At 43.2% G+C, this 15432-nt stretch overlaps 1 protein-coding gene and 1 pseudogene across 1 annotated transcript in view; one reads left to right on the plus strand and one right to left on the minus strand.

Annotated features, from left to right (window-relative positions):
- Positions 1 to 15432, plus strand: part of DERL1 (derlin 1) — a 29243-nt gene that overhangs the window by 4754 nt on the left and 9057 nt on the right. Inside the window, exons 2-4 of the mRNA XM_059165704.1 lie at positions 7805 to 7916; positions 13915 to 13979; positions 15210 to 15236. Of these exons, the coding sequence (XP_059021687.1) occupies positions 7805 to 7916; positions 13915 to 13979; positions 15210 to 15236 (204 nt within the window). The remainder of the gene's footprint in view (positions 1 to 7804; positions 7917 to 13914; positions 13980 to 15209; positions 15237 to 15432) is intronic.
- Positions 2377 to 2912, minus strand: LOC131828221 (rRNA-processing protein FCF1 homolog; annotated as a pseudogene).

A 15432-nucleotide genomic window follows, 5' to 3' on the forward strand; every position in this document is an offset into this window, starting at 1 on the left:
AGTTTTAGAAACATAAAAACGAGTATCCTCAAATTGAGGAGGTATGTTCTTTGCTTCATGCCTCTGTTACGTAAAATTCATATAGAAAAATGCAAAGTCCCCATAAATAGTCTGGTAAATAATCTATTAAAAAATAGTGCCCATTTTTATTTACTAGCCAATAATAAGTCCTGCCATCACTACCTTTTCTCTGTGGGCAGGAAGATTTTAATTTTAATTTGTAACTAAACTTGAACTATAACTCCTGGATTATTATCCCATATTTTGCCCCCTTAAAAGCATCCTGACTTTAGATGAGAAGAGATGAACTCTCAGTTGCAATGATTTGTTTTCAGGAATCGTAAGAGGTGGCATTAGCCAGATCCGTGATTTGGGTCTTGTGCTTATATTTTCCAAGCTTTTGCTTATGTTATCACCTTTAACCCTGATGACAGCAATCCTAGCAGATTAGTAATATTCATATATATATAAATATGATATATGATATATGATATATATTCATTCTTATGTCTATACATACCACATCGTCTTTATCCATGTGTTGATGGACTTCTGGGCTCTTTCCAGTTTAGCTATTGTGAACATTGCTGCTATAAATGTTGGGGTGCAGGTACCCCTTCAGATCACTACATTTGTGCCTTTGGGATAAATACCTTAAGGGGGGCATGGGGTATAAGGAGCCCTGGGTATTATATAAGACTGATGAATCACTGAACTCTACCTCTGAAACTGATAATACACTCTATGTTAATTAATTGAATTAAATAATAAAGTTGGGGTGCCTGGGTGGCTCAGTGGGTTAAGCCTCTGCCTTTGGCTCAGTCATGATCTCAGGGTCCTGGGATCGAGCCCTGCACTGGGCTCTCTGCTCGGCAGGGAGCCTGCTTCCCCCCCTCTCTCTCTGCCTGCCTCTCTGCCTACTTGTGATCTCTGTCTGTCAAATAAATAAATAAAATATTTTTTTTAAAAAAGAAAATATATTAAATAATAAAGTTAAGAAAAAAAAAAGAGAGGGAAGAGAGACCTATTATGCACATAACCAGAAGGGAGGTGAACTTGGTCTATAGACTGAGCATAGAAGTAGCCTCAAGGTTTGGATTAGAGTTTCAGTGGCTAGGGTCTTGGTATGTACAGCTTTAAAAGCTTTCCTTAACAGTCCTGTCCACTTCAGGCAGTTGTGCTGTGGTCTGTAGATAAGGTTGCCCATTAGATTATAGCTTTAACTTTTTGTGGAATTACTAGTATACCAGTAGTAAAGTATATGTATTATATATTTAGAGCTTGTCAAATTTTTAAAAACTGAATGCCTGTATATGACCAGTACCCAGATCATGAAGAGAACATTTCCAACACCCCCCACACTATCCTACAGCTCCCTTCTGATAACTGTCTCCTCCAACGGTAACTACTATCACAGATTATTTTTGCCATTTTTTTTTTTACCTTATATAAATGAAATCTTACAGTATATACTCTTCTGTGTCTGGTCTCTTTTTGACAGTGCGTAGGAGTCACCCATTTTGTTGCACATGATTGTAGATAGATTACCATAGATGACCATCTCTTTACTCATTCTTCTGGTAATGGGCATTTTGGATAGTTTCCAGTTCGGGCCATAAAGAATAGTGTTGTCAGCATTCCAGTACATTTCTTGGTGAACACAGGTATGCGTTTCTGTTGGGTACATACCTACAAGTAGAATGAATGGCTTCTTCTTCTTTTTTTAGTGCAATAATCACTGACATTTACTGAACAATACTTAACTTGTGTCATGGACTATTTGATTTCATCCCCTCTTATCAGGCTTGTTTTGACAATTAGACAACACATTTTTAAAGAGGGAACAAGGAAGGCACCAAATGGTTATGTTCTGTGCCCAGCTCATGCAGATGGTAACTGGTGGAATCAGGATTCTGACCCCACTAAAAATTATTCCACACTGTTTGGCCTTCCAGTAAAATTTCTTTTCCCCACAGATTTGAAATACTACCTTGATAATACACCAGCTTGCCATAAATATATCGGTCTGTTTATGGACTTTCTATTCTATTTCAGTGATCTATTTGTCTATTCTTATACTACCTTGTGATCTTTTAAAATATCTAATCTGATCCTGTCATGCTCCTTAATTAAAATTTTCACAAGCTCCCCGTTGACCTTACAAGGAAATCCAAACTCTTTAGCATATCCTATAAGGACCCTGCCCAGCCACCTCCTACCTCTGGAGCCTCAGATGTGGGTACAGATCGCTTTCCCCTATGTTCTAGTTAGAAAAACCTTCTGGTAGATGTCTGTGCAGGCCAAGCAGTCATTCCATATAACATCTGTGTCTCCGTGCTTTTGTTCATATGCTTCCTGTGCCTCGTTTTCTCTACTTCATATACTAGGCAAGCACCCATGGTTTGAAATGTACATGGTGGGAACTCCAGGGATCTTCCCGATCCTTCGTTAAGGTCCCAGTGAACTGTGGCCACGTGTAACACTTGTGCTGAGTTACTCTCTGTGCTCAAGCAGTCATCTGCGTGGGTTCCTTTGTGTGCACGCATGGTAGTGGTTCAGATCTTGGATCCTAGGCAATCCTTAGAGCTGCTCGGTACTTTTGCCCCAGTTTCTCAGTTGCAGCCATGACACACTCAGTTATACAAAGGGGTACGCTTGGTGCACAGACAGTTCATCATTGACTATGCCCAGTTAAGTTTGGCCTGAATGGAAAAGTGGATAAGCTGGGGTGTGGTAAGGTGGGCGCAGCCTGCGTGTGGTAAGGTGGGTCCAGCTGTGTGTTTTATCGGAAGAATAAGCAGGAAGGATATTGGGGACTTCTCTTTCCTGAGTGCACTGGGATCTTTCTTTTTAGGTTTCAGTTCATCCTTCTCCTTAAGCTTCTGATCTCAGAGGCTAAGCATTTGCTTCATGGTTGTATACTTTATTTATTTATTTATTTATTTGACAGAGAGAGAGAGAGAGAGAGATCACAAGTAGGCTGAGAGGCAGGCAGAGAAAGAGGCAGGCAGAGAGAGAGGAAGGGAAGCAGGCTCCCTGCTGAGCAGAGAGCCTGATGCGGGGCTCGATCCCAGGACCTCGAGATCATGACCTGAGCCAAAGGCAGAGGCTTAACCCACTGAGCCACCCAAGTGCCCCCTGTATACTTCCTTTTGTCTTTTTTTTTTTTTGCTTCTGCATGTTCACGCCCCACTCTTGTTTCTCGAATGGATGGCTTCTAATAGCTCTTTCAAAGTCCACAATTGAACCTGAGTGCCTTTCACTTGTTTTTCTTGCCTACCTAGGTTGTCCAAAAAAAAAAAAAAAAAGCCCACACTTAGCTAACATCAGCATTTGGCACTGAGGTACTCCCCCTCTTTCTTGTTGGTGACCTATGTAGAATTTCTTAACTCCAAGTCAACCGGTCCATACTGTTTTGGGAAAAATCTTTGTTTGGGGTACTTAAAAAACCCCCACTTTAGATTCTGGGTAGCATCTGTAATGGTTTCAGAAGCAGGTTGTTCGGGAGATTTTTAGTTCAAGGACGGCTGCCACCCACTCTCTCAACAGGAGGTTTGGGACCAGTAACTAAAGAGCACTGCCTTCTCCCTTTCTTAAGCCCTTATAAGCCAGTGAAGATGTGGACTTCTTGCTTTGAAGTGAGGAGCTCTGGCAAATCACCTAAACTCTCACGAGGGCCCAGCTTTCATTCTAAAACGGCTGGGATGAGGGCGGGGGGGGGGGTGGTGAAAACGAGCTGCTGCCCTCCCCTTGGCTGCCCGCAGGCCCCGCCCTCTCGGTGCTGCACCTGCTGCCCATTACGGGATCCCGCGACGGCTTTCCAGGGTTGAGAAATGGGCCGCCAACCTCGCCCAGCCCTGAAAACAAAAGCCATTTTCTCATCCGAACTATTTACATATCAGAGCAAAGGAGGGGATTTAGCTGGGACGTCAGTGGGGATTTCAGAAGTATATTGTGGTTTTCTGAAGAGATAAGCTTTCTCCTGGTGTTTTTAAATTATAATTTTAAAGTAATACAAAAATAATATTAAGTCTCTTAGATCAATGAAAGCCAAGTATAACTCAAGGGTAAGCTTAATGAACGGGGAAAAGGAGTGAGATATTTTGACAGACACTGATTTCCAAAGCACAGGTGCACACAGTGGCTAAAAATAGTGTCATGTCGTCAGTGTTAGTGAAAGATGTAGTCGGAAAAAACCAGGGTTTCTTTTCCAAAACGAGGCCCTGAGTAACTTACGGGAATATGGAGGTAGCTTAAAATGGGAATTTGTAAAAACCATGTCAGTGTGTGTCTCCTAAGAGATTTGTAATAATCATACACCCACACATACCTTTTTTTTTTTTTTTTTTAAACAAAGGACCTTTTAAATCCACTTTCTTAATTCCTGCCTTTTACAAAATCTGGAAATAAGGAAGGTGGAGTCAGGGCAGACTTCACTGGGTAGATGAAGACACCAACACAAAGGTTTAGACTTTTCCAAGGCCCTAGGGCTATTTAAGGGCCAAGGCCAGGGCTTGCTTGCTTCTGGTCTTCAATCCCAGTGCTCTTCATAAGCAGGGAGAATCAGGCTTATTATACAAGCACAGTAGTACTTAAAACATTTCCTAATTATAATTATACCTCGTAATAATGATATCACTTGTGAGAGACATTGTAAAAAAAAAAATCAGGGTTTTGTGTCATAAACTTTGGAGTCAAGCTGTCTGGGATCAAATTCTAGCTCCGCCACTTACTAGCTATTATTTAACCTTTTCTCATTCTGTTTCTTCAACTATAAAATCTATCTCCTGAGTCATTGTATGTAAATGACAAGAGGACCACACTTTTATTTTATTATTATTATTTTTTTAACCACTAATCAAAGTAGGGCGAGTATTAGTAGATCATTCCGCTTTTACAGATGCCAACTGAGGCAAGTCCTAGCATTGCAAGCTACAACTTTGCAGCTAGGCCTTCTCAAATCACTTCCGATGTTCTTTCTCTTAAACTGTACCTATGATGAAGTTGTGAATGAATCAAAATGAGTTTTGACCTATTTTGCTTTGCTGGTTTAATACAGGCTTCTTGGAAAGTAGCTCTTTCGGGTATTCCAGAAAGCGTGTTTTCTTCCAGGTGGAATTGAACTTGTGAGGGTTACATTCTTGCACTTGGAGAGTGGAACTGGGTAGCGTGGTGTCTGGCCAGCCCCCACAGCTAATGTCCTCGGTTCCAGCCACACCCAAATTGTCAGCAGTCCCTGTTTGTTTATTGTGCTCTTGCAGTTCTTTTGGACTTTGTATTTGTTTTTCCGAGACCCAATTTTTCCCACCGTTGGGATCAGTCTTTTGCTTCTTTGGATAACCCACTACTTGAGAACTCCTTGATGCAAGGGTCATGTCTTTCATGCTTATGTATAGCGAGGCCAGAGCCAGCATGATGCTGGTATTTCTATGGTCTGGGAAAGTCGTCTTCTTCAATCCCTGTTATTTAACATTGTGTTGCGGGTTCTAGCCAGTGAATTAGACAACAATAGAATAAGATGCAAAATTTTATTCACAGATGGAGTTGTATATTTAGCCCAAGAGGCTCAGTTTCCCAATATTACAAGCAATAAGGTAACTTGGCTAATATTACAAGCAATAGGTAATTCAGCTTTGGTGGTTGAGTCTATCAAAACTTAGAAAAGCTGTGAAAGACTTCTTCCTTGTGGGGAGTTGTATCACACTGGTATCACAAAGATGCCGGTTCTAGTTCTTTTTCTTTTCTTTTCTTTTCTTAAAGATTTTATTTATTTATTTGACAGAGAGATCACAAGTAAGCAGAGAGGCGGGGCGGGTGGGGGCGGGAAGCAGGCTCCCCGCTGAGCAGAGAGTGTAGATGTGGGGCTCCATTCCAGGACCTGACCTGAGCTGAAGACAGAGGCTTAACCCACTGAGCCACCCAGGCACCCGCCCCAGTTCTAGTTCTTTTAGGAAAATAAAATTTTGAGACCAGCCAAGAAAATTAAGACACACATGGAAGAAAAATGGGAGAGGGATTATTTAATCATGTAACTTTACCAGATATTGTAACATACTGTAAGACTAGAAATTGAAATAAGTTGATATTGGTATAGGAATTCAATTCCAAACAGGACAGCACTTTAATATAATTAGAGACTTTAATACAAAAGGAAATAAATATATGATGAAAGTAGCTTTTCAGGTCAATGGAGAAAGTACGGGTTACTCTGTAAATGGGATTGGGAGAGCTGAGTGACCATCGAGAAAAAGAAGTCGGATCACTGCCTCACTCCTGAGAGGAATGGGGACTGTGTCACAGTGGAACTGTGACACTAACATATTCTTAGAGTGGAGAAGTAGTTGGTGAGCAGGATGTAGCTTGTGAGGGATGTATTTGCCGACATTAAACAAACACTTCTCCCATCCAAGTACTAATCAGGCCCGACCTAAACGAACACTTCTGCATGTCAAAGTACGGCAAGAATACCATCAAGGCACAGATTTAATGACAGACCAGAAAATATTTACAGCGGCGAGAAAGGGGAATTTCCAGAACATACAAAGAAATGCAAATCTAGCAGAAAAACGAAGAAAGGAAATGCTGAAGATTTTAAAAAAATAATTGGTAAATATAGAAGACCCTAATGGTGAGGGTGTGGAAGGAAGACAGGCATTAATCTACATTGTAGGAGAAAGCGTAAGTCAGTTAAATATTTTTGTAGGCATTTGGCAGTGTCTAGCAAAATTGAACTCAAATGCCTGTGAATTTAGCAGATTAACTTCCAGGGTTTTATCCTACATGGACGTGTATAAAAAAGATAATCAAGAATAGGCATTGTGGCATTGTAACAGTGTAAATGAATTTTGAACATTCACATAAAAGGAATACTTTATATAAAGACAGCAAAAATATTTCCTCAAGGGAATGAAACAAGGTATAGAGCTGTGCTATGCAAGAGAGGAAGAAAAGGGAGGAACTGTAGTAACACATTATTTGTTGAAAGAAATCCGAGAAACCGATTGTTGTTGCTAAAGGGAATTGGGAGATGCGGGGTAGGAGGGAGGCTCACTTCTTACTGGAGACCCTTCTGTAATTTTTTTTTGGGGGGGGGGGAGGGAAACTTAGTAGTGTGAAGTCATATATCCATATTTCCTAAATAGCACAGGGATTTGAATACAAACATTTCTATTTTACTTCTGCCTTTTGAGTATGACAATTTTGGACAAGGTTTGTTATCCCACGATATTCTTTTTCCTGCATAGAGATTATTATTGTCCTGTTGGAAATTGTCTTTACAGTTCAATTTTGACAGGCTTAAGTGAATGCCTTATCCCAGTAAAGACTGACCATGTGCTTCTATAGTATTGATTTTTTTCAACCTGGCTAGAAGTATTTTTTCCAAATTGATACAATTAAAGCTGATGAGAGCCCTTCTTCAGTTTTCTTGAATTATTTTGGTGGTATCCCTTTGGTAGCCACCATCACAGAGGAGAATGTTTTGCAAGGGTGCATTTTGTTTAGTTAAAAAAAAAAAAAAAAAATTGGGACGCCTGGGTGGCTCAGTTGGTTAAGCAGCTGCCTTCAGCTCAGGTCATGATCCCAGCGTCCTGGGATCGAGTCCCATATCGGGCTCCTTGCTCGTCAGGGAGCCTGCTTCTCCCTCTGCCTCTGCCTGTCATTCTGTCTGCCTGTGCTCGCTCTCTCTCCCTCTCTCTCTCTGACAAATAAATAAAATCTTTAAAAAAAAAAAAAAGAAAAAAGAAAAAAAAAAATTAACCAGGCTTGCAGAAACTAACCGCTGTGTCTGTTTTAATCTGGACAGGTTTGGAGGCCAATCACTGCCACCTTCTATTTCCCTGTGGGCCCAGGAACTGGATTTCTTTATTTGGTCAATTTATATTTCTTATATCAGTATTCCACACGACTTGAAACAGGTATGTTATCCATAGTCGTTTTAAGATTTGTTTCTAATTTACCAGTTCGTATTTACGTATTGGAAGAATTTTGAGGGCAGTTGGCCTCTGAGGAAATGGCATAAAGATGGGAATTGCTCAGTAAGTTGTACCGGTGCTGGGACTGTCCTAGGTGCTTTGAGGACTTGATTTTTAATCCTCACAACATCATCATGAGGCATAAGTAACAGTCACCATTTTATCGTGAAAAAGTAGAAGACCGGAGCCTTTACACATCTTGTCCACGCCTTGTCCCTCGTGGCTGAGCTGTGTGCTTCTCACTGAAATTTGGCATCTCCTTTCTGTCATGTGTCATGTGGTCCAATGCACAGTTGGGCTGAAGTATATACATCTCCCAGATTGGGGCTGAAAAGTACTCCTTTATGCTATGAAAGCCTTGTTCTCTGTGATCGAATCACTCACCTGTAAAATTTATAGCAGGGATTTAATAATCCGGTAGTTTATCAGATATGACTACCCATATGATGTTATGGATAAGTTTTTTTACAAAAATCTTTTCCTGAAAGTTTCTTTGTGACTCGTTCCTTATTTCCTTTGTACAATACTCTGTGTGCTGTTCTGAGTTGCTTATGCTGAGAAGGAATAAATTGATACTGCTCTGTCGAAACGCGAACATAATTTCATTAAGCCTAAATGATTTTGAGAAGGTTGGCTGACTCCAGAGGCTTTATAAACCTGCTTGTGGTTAGCTCAGGATAGAGAATCCCGAACCACCCTTCAATCGAAGTCAGTTTGAGAGTTATGAATTCATCTCATAGCTGCAGGGAAGTAGAAGGATGGGCATTCGGTGTCCAACATGATTTTTCCTTAAATTGGCATTTGTATGAGGTGTTTTTAAAAGGAAATCATGATGTCAGTACAGAGTGTCTGGTCGTGGACCGTTACTGCCGGAAGGGAGGGACCTCGCCCATCCCCTCATTCAGGGAAAGGTAGTGTCTGGGCGCAGCCAAAACGGACAGCTGGGATTCTCACCACCACATCCTGCTTGGTCCTTACAGCCCCCAGGATCTGTGATTTTTATTCTCCCCTGTCCCAGACGGGCCTGATACTGATGCTGACTTGCTTTGCATTTTACTCCTTGATAGGATTTCATTGAGGATGGGGCTGTTGGAGTAATTTTGTTTTTACATCAGTAGTAAACTCTAAGTGTGGATGACCCATGACCGGTTTTTAAACATTTGGTTATGGAACAATTTCAAACATAGACAAAAGTAGTGAGAAAGGTTGATAAACCTTTGTTTGCCTTTTTATTGAGGTAAAATTCACATAACAAGAAAATGACAGTTGTGACCATTTTAAAGTGTACAGTTCTGTGGTCTTTTTTGTTTTGTTTTTTTTTTTTTTTAAAGATTTTATTTATTTACTTGAGAGAGAGACAGAGAGAGCATGAGCAAGGAGGTCAGAGGGAGAAGCAGACTCCCCATGGAGCTGGGAGTCCGATGCGGGACTCGATCCCGGGACTCCAGGATCATGACCTGAGCCGAAGGCAGTCGTCCAACCAACTGAGCCACCCAGGCATCCCTGGTTTTGTTTTGTTTTAAAGATTTTATTTATTTGAGAGAGAGAGTGAGCGTGAGCAGGGGGAGAGGCAAAGGAAGAGGGAGAAGCAGGTTCCCCGCTGAGCAGGGAGCTGGTGTGGAGCTTGATCCCAGGACCCTGAGATCATGACCTGAGTCACAGGCAGACGGCTAACCTCTGAGCCACCCAGGAGTCCCAGTCCCTTGGTCTTTAGTCTGTTTGCAGTGTTATGCAACCGCCACTACTGTCTAATTCAAGATGTCCTCATCAACCCCCCAAAACCCAAAGCAGTTACTCTGCATCCCCATCCCCCTTTCTCCAAGCACTAGCCAAGCTCTGAGCTACTTTCTGTGCCTATGGATTTGACAATTTGAGACATTTTAGGAATTCTTCTGTGGCTGACTTCTCTCACTTAGTAGAATGTTTCCAAGGTTTATTCACGTCATAGTGTGTGTCTGCATGTATATGTGAGCCCCTTTTTAACTATTGCTCACGTTTTTTTTTTTTTTTTTTTTTTAAGTATTTATTTAAGTCATCTCTACACCCAACATGGGGCTCGAACTCATGACTTGGAGATCAGGAGTCACGCGCTCCCCGAACTCAGGCAGCCAGGTGCCCCTAACTCCTGCTGACTTTTAACAATGGTCTCATCACTGGTCTTATTCGATCTCTGTTCATGTCTGTCCCCCTACCCCTGATTATTTGAAACAAATGCCAGACGTGATATCGTTTCATCAGTAAATATTCTAATATTCACCTCTGAAACATAAGGACTTAAAAAAATAATTATAACACTATTATAAGACATAAATTACAACAGTTCTGTGACCACATTTTATTTGTACATTGTTTTCTCTTGGTTATTTGATGTCCTGGAACCCAGTTACTCTTCCCTTCTATCTAGTCAGGTCATGTAACGAATTTGTAATACCTAAATAACACTTAAGATCTGTCTGCAGGGGGCACCTGGGTGGCTCAGTGGGTTAAAGCCTCTGCCTTTGGCTCAGGTCATGATCCCAGGGTCCTGGGATTGAGCCCCGCATCAGGCTCTCTGCTCAGCAGGGAGCCTGCTTCCCCCTCTATCTGCCGTCTCTCTGCCTGCTTGTGATCTCTGTCAAGTAAATAAATAAAACCTTAAAAAAAAAAAAAAGACTCTTCTGCAGGATTATTAGCCCATAGATCCCTTTTGTCTGCTTGAATTCTTACAAGTCTACCCCGCTTCCCTACTCTCCAGTCACAGAGCAGAGAGGCATTTTTTTAAGTTTTATTGACCTGTAATTCAAGTGCTGTCCAGTTCCACCCGTTTAAAGCATACAATTTGGTGAGTGTTCACAGAGTTGTGCAGTCATTTCTACAGTTAGTTTCAGAATATTTTATCACCACAGAAAGAAACCCTATACCCCTCAACAGCCACTCTCCATTTCTGTCCAACTTCATCTTCCCCTTAAGCTTTTAGGCAGCCACTAGTCTCCTCTTGCCTTTTTGGATTTGCCTCTATTGGACATTTCTTACAGATGGAATCGTGCACCATGTGACCAGCTGCTTTTGCTTAGCGTGGGGTTGTCACGGTCTTTCCGTGTGCCACGTATCAGTACGTCTCTACTTTTTGTTGCCAAATAAGACTCCGTTGTGTGGAATTATCACATTTTGTTTCTCCATCCATCAGCTGATGGATGTTTGACTTGTTTTCATTTTTCACTGTTATGAATAAGGCAGCTATGAACGTTTGTGTCAAGAGGAACTTTTGAGACCTGTCTTTTTTTTAAGATTTTATTTATTTATTTGACAGAGAGAGATCGCAAGTAGGCAGAGAGGTGGACAGAGAGAGATTGGAGGAAGCGGGCTCTCTGTGGGGCTTGATCCCACGACCCTGGGATCATGACCTGAGCCGAAGACAGAGGCTTTAACCCACTGAGCCACCCAGACACCCCGAGACCTGTCCTTTTAAAATAAGATTTCCCAGACAAGAAAACAATGATCTGGAGAGGTGGTGACATGCCCCGCGAGTCACCAAGCTGTTCGAGGTAACACAGCTAGGACCGGAGCCCGGGTTCGCTGATCCCCAGTCTTCTCTGGGCCATACGGCCTGGTGTTCACATCCTGACAGAACGCTTGCCGCCTGCACGTTTTCCTGCCTGACTCACAGGAGTCCTGTCCACAGGAGCGCCGCCTTATTTGTAAGGTTTCTGAATTGAACTGCAAGACTGCAGTTGGAGGCCAGTAGGTTTGTCAATTTCCAGTTGCAAACTTGTCAGATAATATAGTACTGTAGTTGGTGTGATTGCAGTAGTTCACGTATTCAGTCCAGAGAATCCTCAGAAATCATGAAGCCAGGGAGGTGCCTACCTGGCCTAGGGCCAGAGCATGTGACACTTGACCTCCAGGTTGTGAGTTTAAACCCCACCTTGGTCAGGGAGCCTGCTTAAAAAAACGTAATGAAACAAAAAACAAATCACAAAGCTGAAACCAAATCAGAAGAAGCACAACTGTTACTGAAATTCAGAGTTTGTTTCGAATTTCAGCTCTGATTCATCTATTGGGATCCCCTACTAGTAACACTCCTCAACACTGGGGCTGCAGTGTGCCTTTGAGACACCAGGGGAGAAATTTGGGAAAGTAGGAGAGACTTCTGGGGTGCCTGCGTGGCTTAGTGGGTTAAGCCTCTGCCTTCGGCTCCGGTCATGAACTCAGGGTTCTGGGATCGAGTCCCGCATCAGGCTCTCTGCTCAGCAGGGAGCCTGCTTACCCCTCTCTCTGCCTGCCTCTCTGCCTACTTGTGATCTACGTCTGTCAAATAAATAAATAAAATCTTAAAAAAAAACAAACAGAGAGACTTCTGCTAGAAACTTGTATTATATTAATTGAAAAAAACCTTTTTTTTTGTTTTATTTATTTATTTGACAGCACGAGAGAGCACAAGTGGGGAAAGGTAGAGGCAGAGGGAGAAGCAGGCCCCCCGCTGAGCAGGGAGCACGATGTGGGGCTCGATCCCAGGACCCTGAGATCATGACCCAAGCCAATGGTAGACACACAACAACTGAACCAACAAGGCACCCCATTTTTAATTTTTTTAAAAAGAATTCTAAATTTATTTGAGAGAGAAAGAGCACGAGCAGGGAGAGGGTGTGGGGAGGGGCAAAGGGAGGGGGAGAAGCAGACTCCCCACTGAGCAGGGAGCCCGCCTCGATCCCAGGACCCTGGGATCATGACCTGAGCCAAAGGCAGATGCTTAACCGACTGAGCCACCCAGGCGCCCCGCTTGTTATCTTTTAGACAGATACTTTCCCCTGCCTTTCTAATACTTGTTAGAGTTTCTTTTTAATTGACTATGTATCATGCTGTTACAATGGGGTGTCCAGAGGCGGAAGGTAGCTGTTTGAGCTCATGTGACCTTACAGTCATTTGTTTTTTATCTCTGCCTCTTTTCTAGTCTTTCAGCTGAAGGCACGAGGAATCACCCTGAGAAGGGAGAGCCAGACCAGTGTTGATTATCCTGTCCAGGGCTGAGACAGAGTCTGGTATACGGTGTAATAACAAGGGCACTAGACTAGTCATTAGAGTTCACCCCGCTTCTACCAAGCCATGTCACTCTGGTCGTTTAACTTCCTGTCCTCATCTGTGGAAACGGGGCCTGGCCTTTCTACCTCCCAGACATAGCGTGAAGGTGCCGAGTCAGAGGCTCGGGGAAGGGTTGTGGCCCGACTCCTCCTCTTCTCCGGCCTCGTAAGCTGGGAGGAGGAGATTGAATCTTCTCAGAAAGCCCAGGGTCAGACTCCGTGGTAGTGCGTGTGTGCGCACGCGTGTGTGCGCACGTGTCTAATAACAACACAACAGTGAGAAGCTCCCAGCCGAGTCCTGCTGGAGGAGTCACAGGGGTAGGCAAGGCAGCTGTGGTTCCTTTCGCATCAGAGCTGATGGTCCAGTGGAAGGGTAAGGATTACCCAGGTGAGCCCAGATGTGTCTCCGGGAAGCAGAGGCTGGCGGGTGGCGAGTCGTCGAGGGGTGGGATCTCAGACGCCCGTAGCGCTGACTCTCCTCGCCGTGGGTCTTTCAGCCCGTGGGGGTTGGGGAAGGTCCTTATTAGAATTCAGTTAGGAGAACACAGATTAGCCTTGCTCACTTGACTGGAGTTTAGGGCTTTATTGAGGACATGGTTTTATTTATTTTTAAAGATTTTATTTTTAAGTAATCTCTACACCCAACGCGGGGCTCAAACCCACAACCCCGAGATCAAGAGTCGAATGCTCTACCGACTGAGACAGCCAGGTGCCCCAAGGGCATGGTTTTAGATGTTTTAAAAGATTTTCTTCTGCTTGAGAGGAGGAATTTAAAAATATTCTCATGTTGGCTTTCTCTCTAACTTTCTGAAGTATTTCTTTACAGAGGAGTTGCTTTGTTCTGAAATTCTGAACCATGACATTTGGCTCATTTTTGTTTCTAGGAGCTTTTGATGGGAGGCCGGCAGACTATTTATTCATGCTCCTCTTTAACTGGATTTGCATCGTGGTATCCTTTAGTCTGTTATTTGGGGCCAGAAGTAAACCATTATTTTCAGGTTTGGGGAAGTAGACAGTATTCTGTACAACAGTTCAAATTATAGTATTCGCATCTGTTTGCACCAGTGAATAATTACAAATAATTAAAGTTTTTTTTTTTTTTTAAGATTTTATTTATTATTTGACAGAGAGAGAGAGAGAACAAGTAGGCAGAGTGGCAGGTAGAGGGAGAGGGAGAAGCAGGGTCTCCGCTGAGCGGGGAGCCCAAAGCGGGGCTCGATCCCAGGACCTTGGGATCATGACCTGAGCCGAAGGCAGCCACTTGAACCTACTGAGCCACCCAGGCGCCTCAGTTAAGGTTTGATTTTAAAGTTGTCGTACATCACAGAGCCCCCAAGTGACGGCGTTCCCTTCCCATTGCCGGGTTTTCCACATTTGGTTGAATTTTATTGCTGTCCCTTCTCTTGTTCCCAGTTCTCTGTGTCTCATGTGTGACAGCTTGTTGACTGCAGCACAAAGAGATCCCGTGCCATGAGACAGCTTTTGGAATCTGTGCTCCATCTCAGAAAATTAATTGACAACCAGCATCCCTTTCTGACTTCACTGCTGTCCTTGTCCTCGGGGCCTACACAGTAATTTGGTCCTTCTGGAAGGGCCCGGCTTGTCTCTCTGTGTCGTAGCCCCCGCTGCCAGCAGCCTTCCAGCTGCGGACCTGTGCAGATGGCGAGGGCCGCAGAGGGGGCACGATCACTCAGTCTGTGCCCAGCTGGTGAGCTTAACATTGCTCTGGGGCTTAGCGGCCATTGAAACTTGGCCCCAAGCCAGGACATGTGGCACTTCGGATGCCCTTTCCCCTCCTTTAAGGGAAGAAAAAAAAAATTGTTCTGGATATCCACCATGCTATGGAGCCCTGGATGTGAGTAGAACCCTAGTTAGTTTCAGGCCGCAGGTATCTCCGTCTTCCGGTTGAAGACAAGATGCTGAGACACTGGGCAAGGCAGAGAGGACACAAGGGGCCAACTGAGTCCTACGCCAGAGCCGCCACATCTCCCATTTCCTTGTCGTCAGATACTACAACAGAATATTCATGATGGAGATTGTTAGATATCTTTGTGTTCTGGGATGTTTTAAACAACCCGAACTCTAGAAAAGGGTTTTCTTTCTGAACACAGGAATGAAATGAACTGATGCTAGGTGCACAATGCTTTGTTTGTTCTGATCTTTAACCTTATAAACCAAGATTACTGGCTTAGCAATGGATATGCAGGTAAGTGTCCCTAGAAACTGTTTGCCCTTTTATATGTTTCAGATTTACAATTAATGGCCTTTGAGAGAAGCTTAAATTGCATTAACCCTGTGGTTAATTACGTGGCATTTTGAAATTATAGGATTACAACTTTTATTTTGAAAGTCTTATATGAATTATCTAAACTGTTAGTTTCCTGGCTCATTTCCGGCTTCTT

This window comes from Mustela lutreola, chromosome 3 (assembly GCF_030435805.1).
Source record: "Mustela lutreola isolate mMusLut2 chromosome 3, mMusLut2.pri, whole genome shotgun sequence".
Classification (NCBI taxonomy): domain Eukaryota; kingdom Metazoa; phylum Chordata; class Mammalia; order Carnivora; family Mustelidae; genus Mustela; species Mustela lutreola.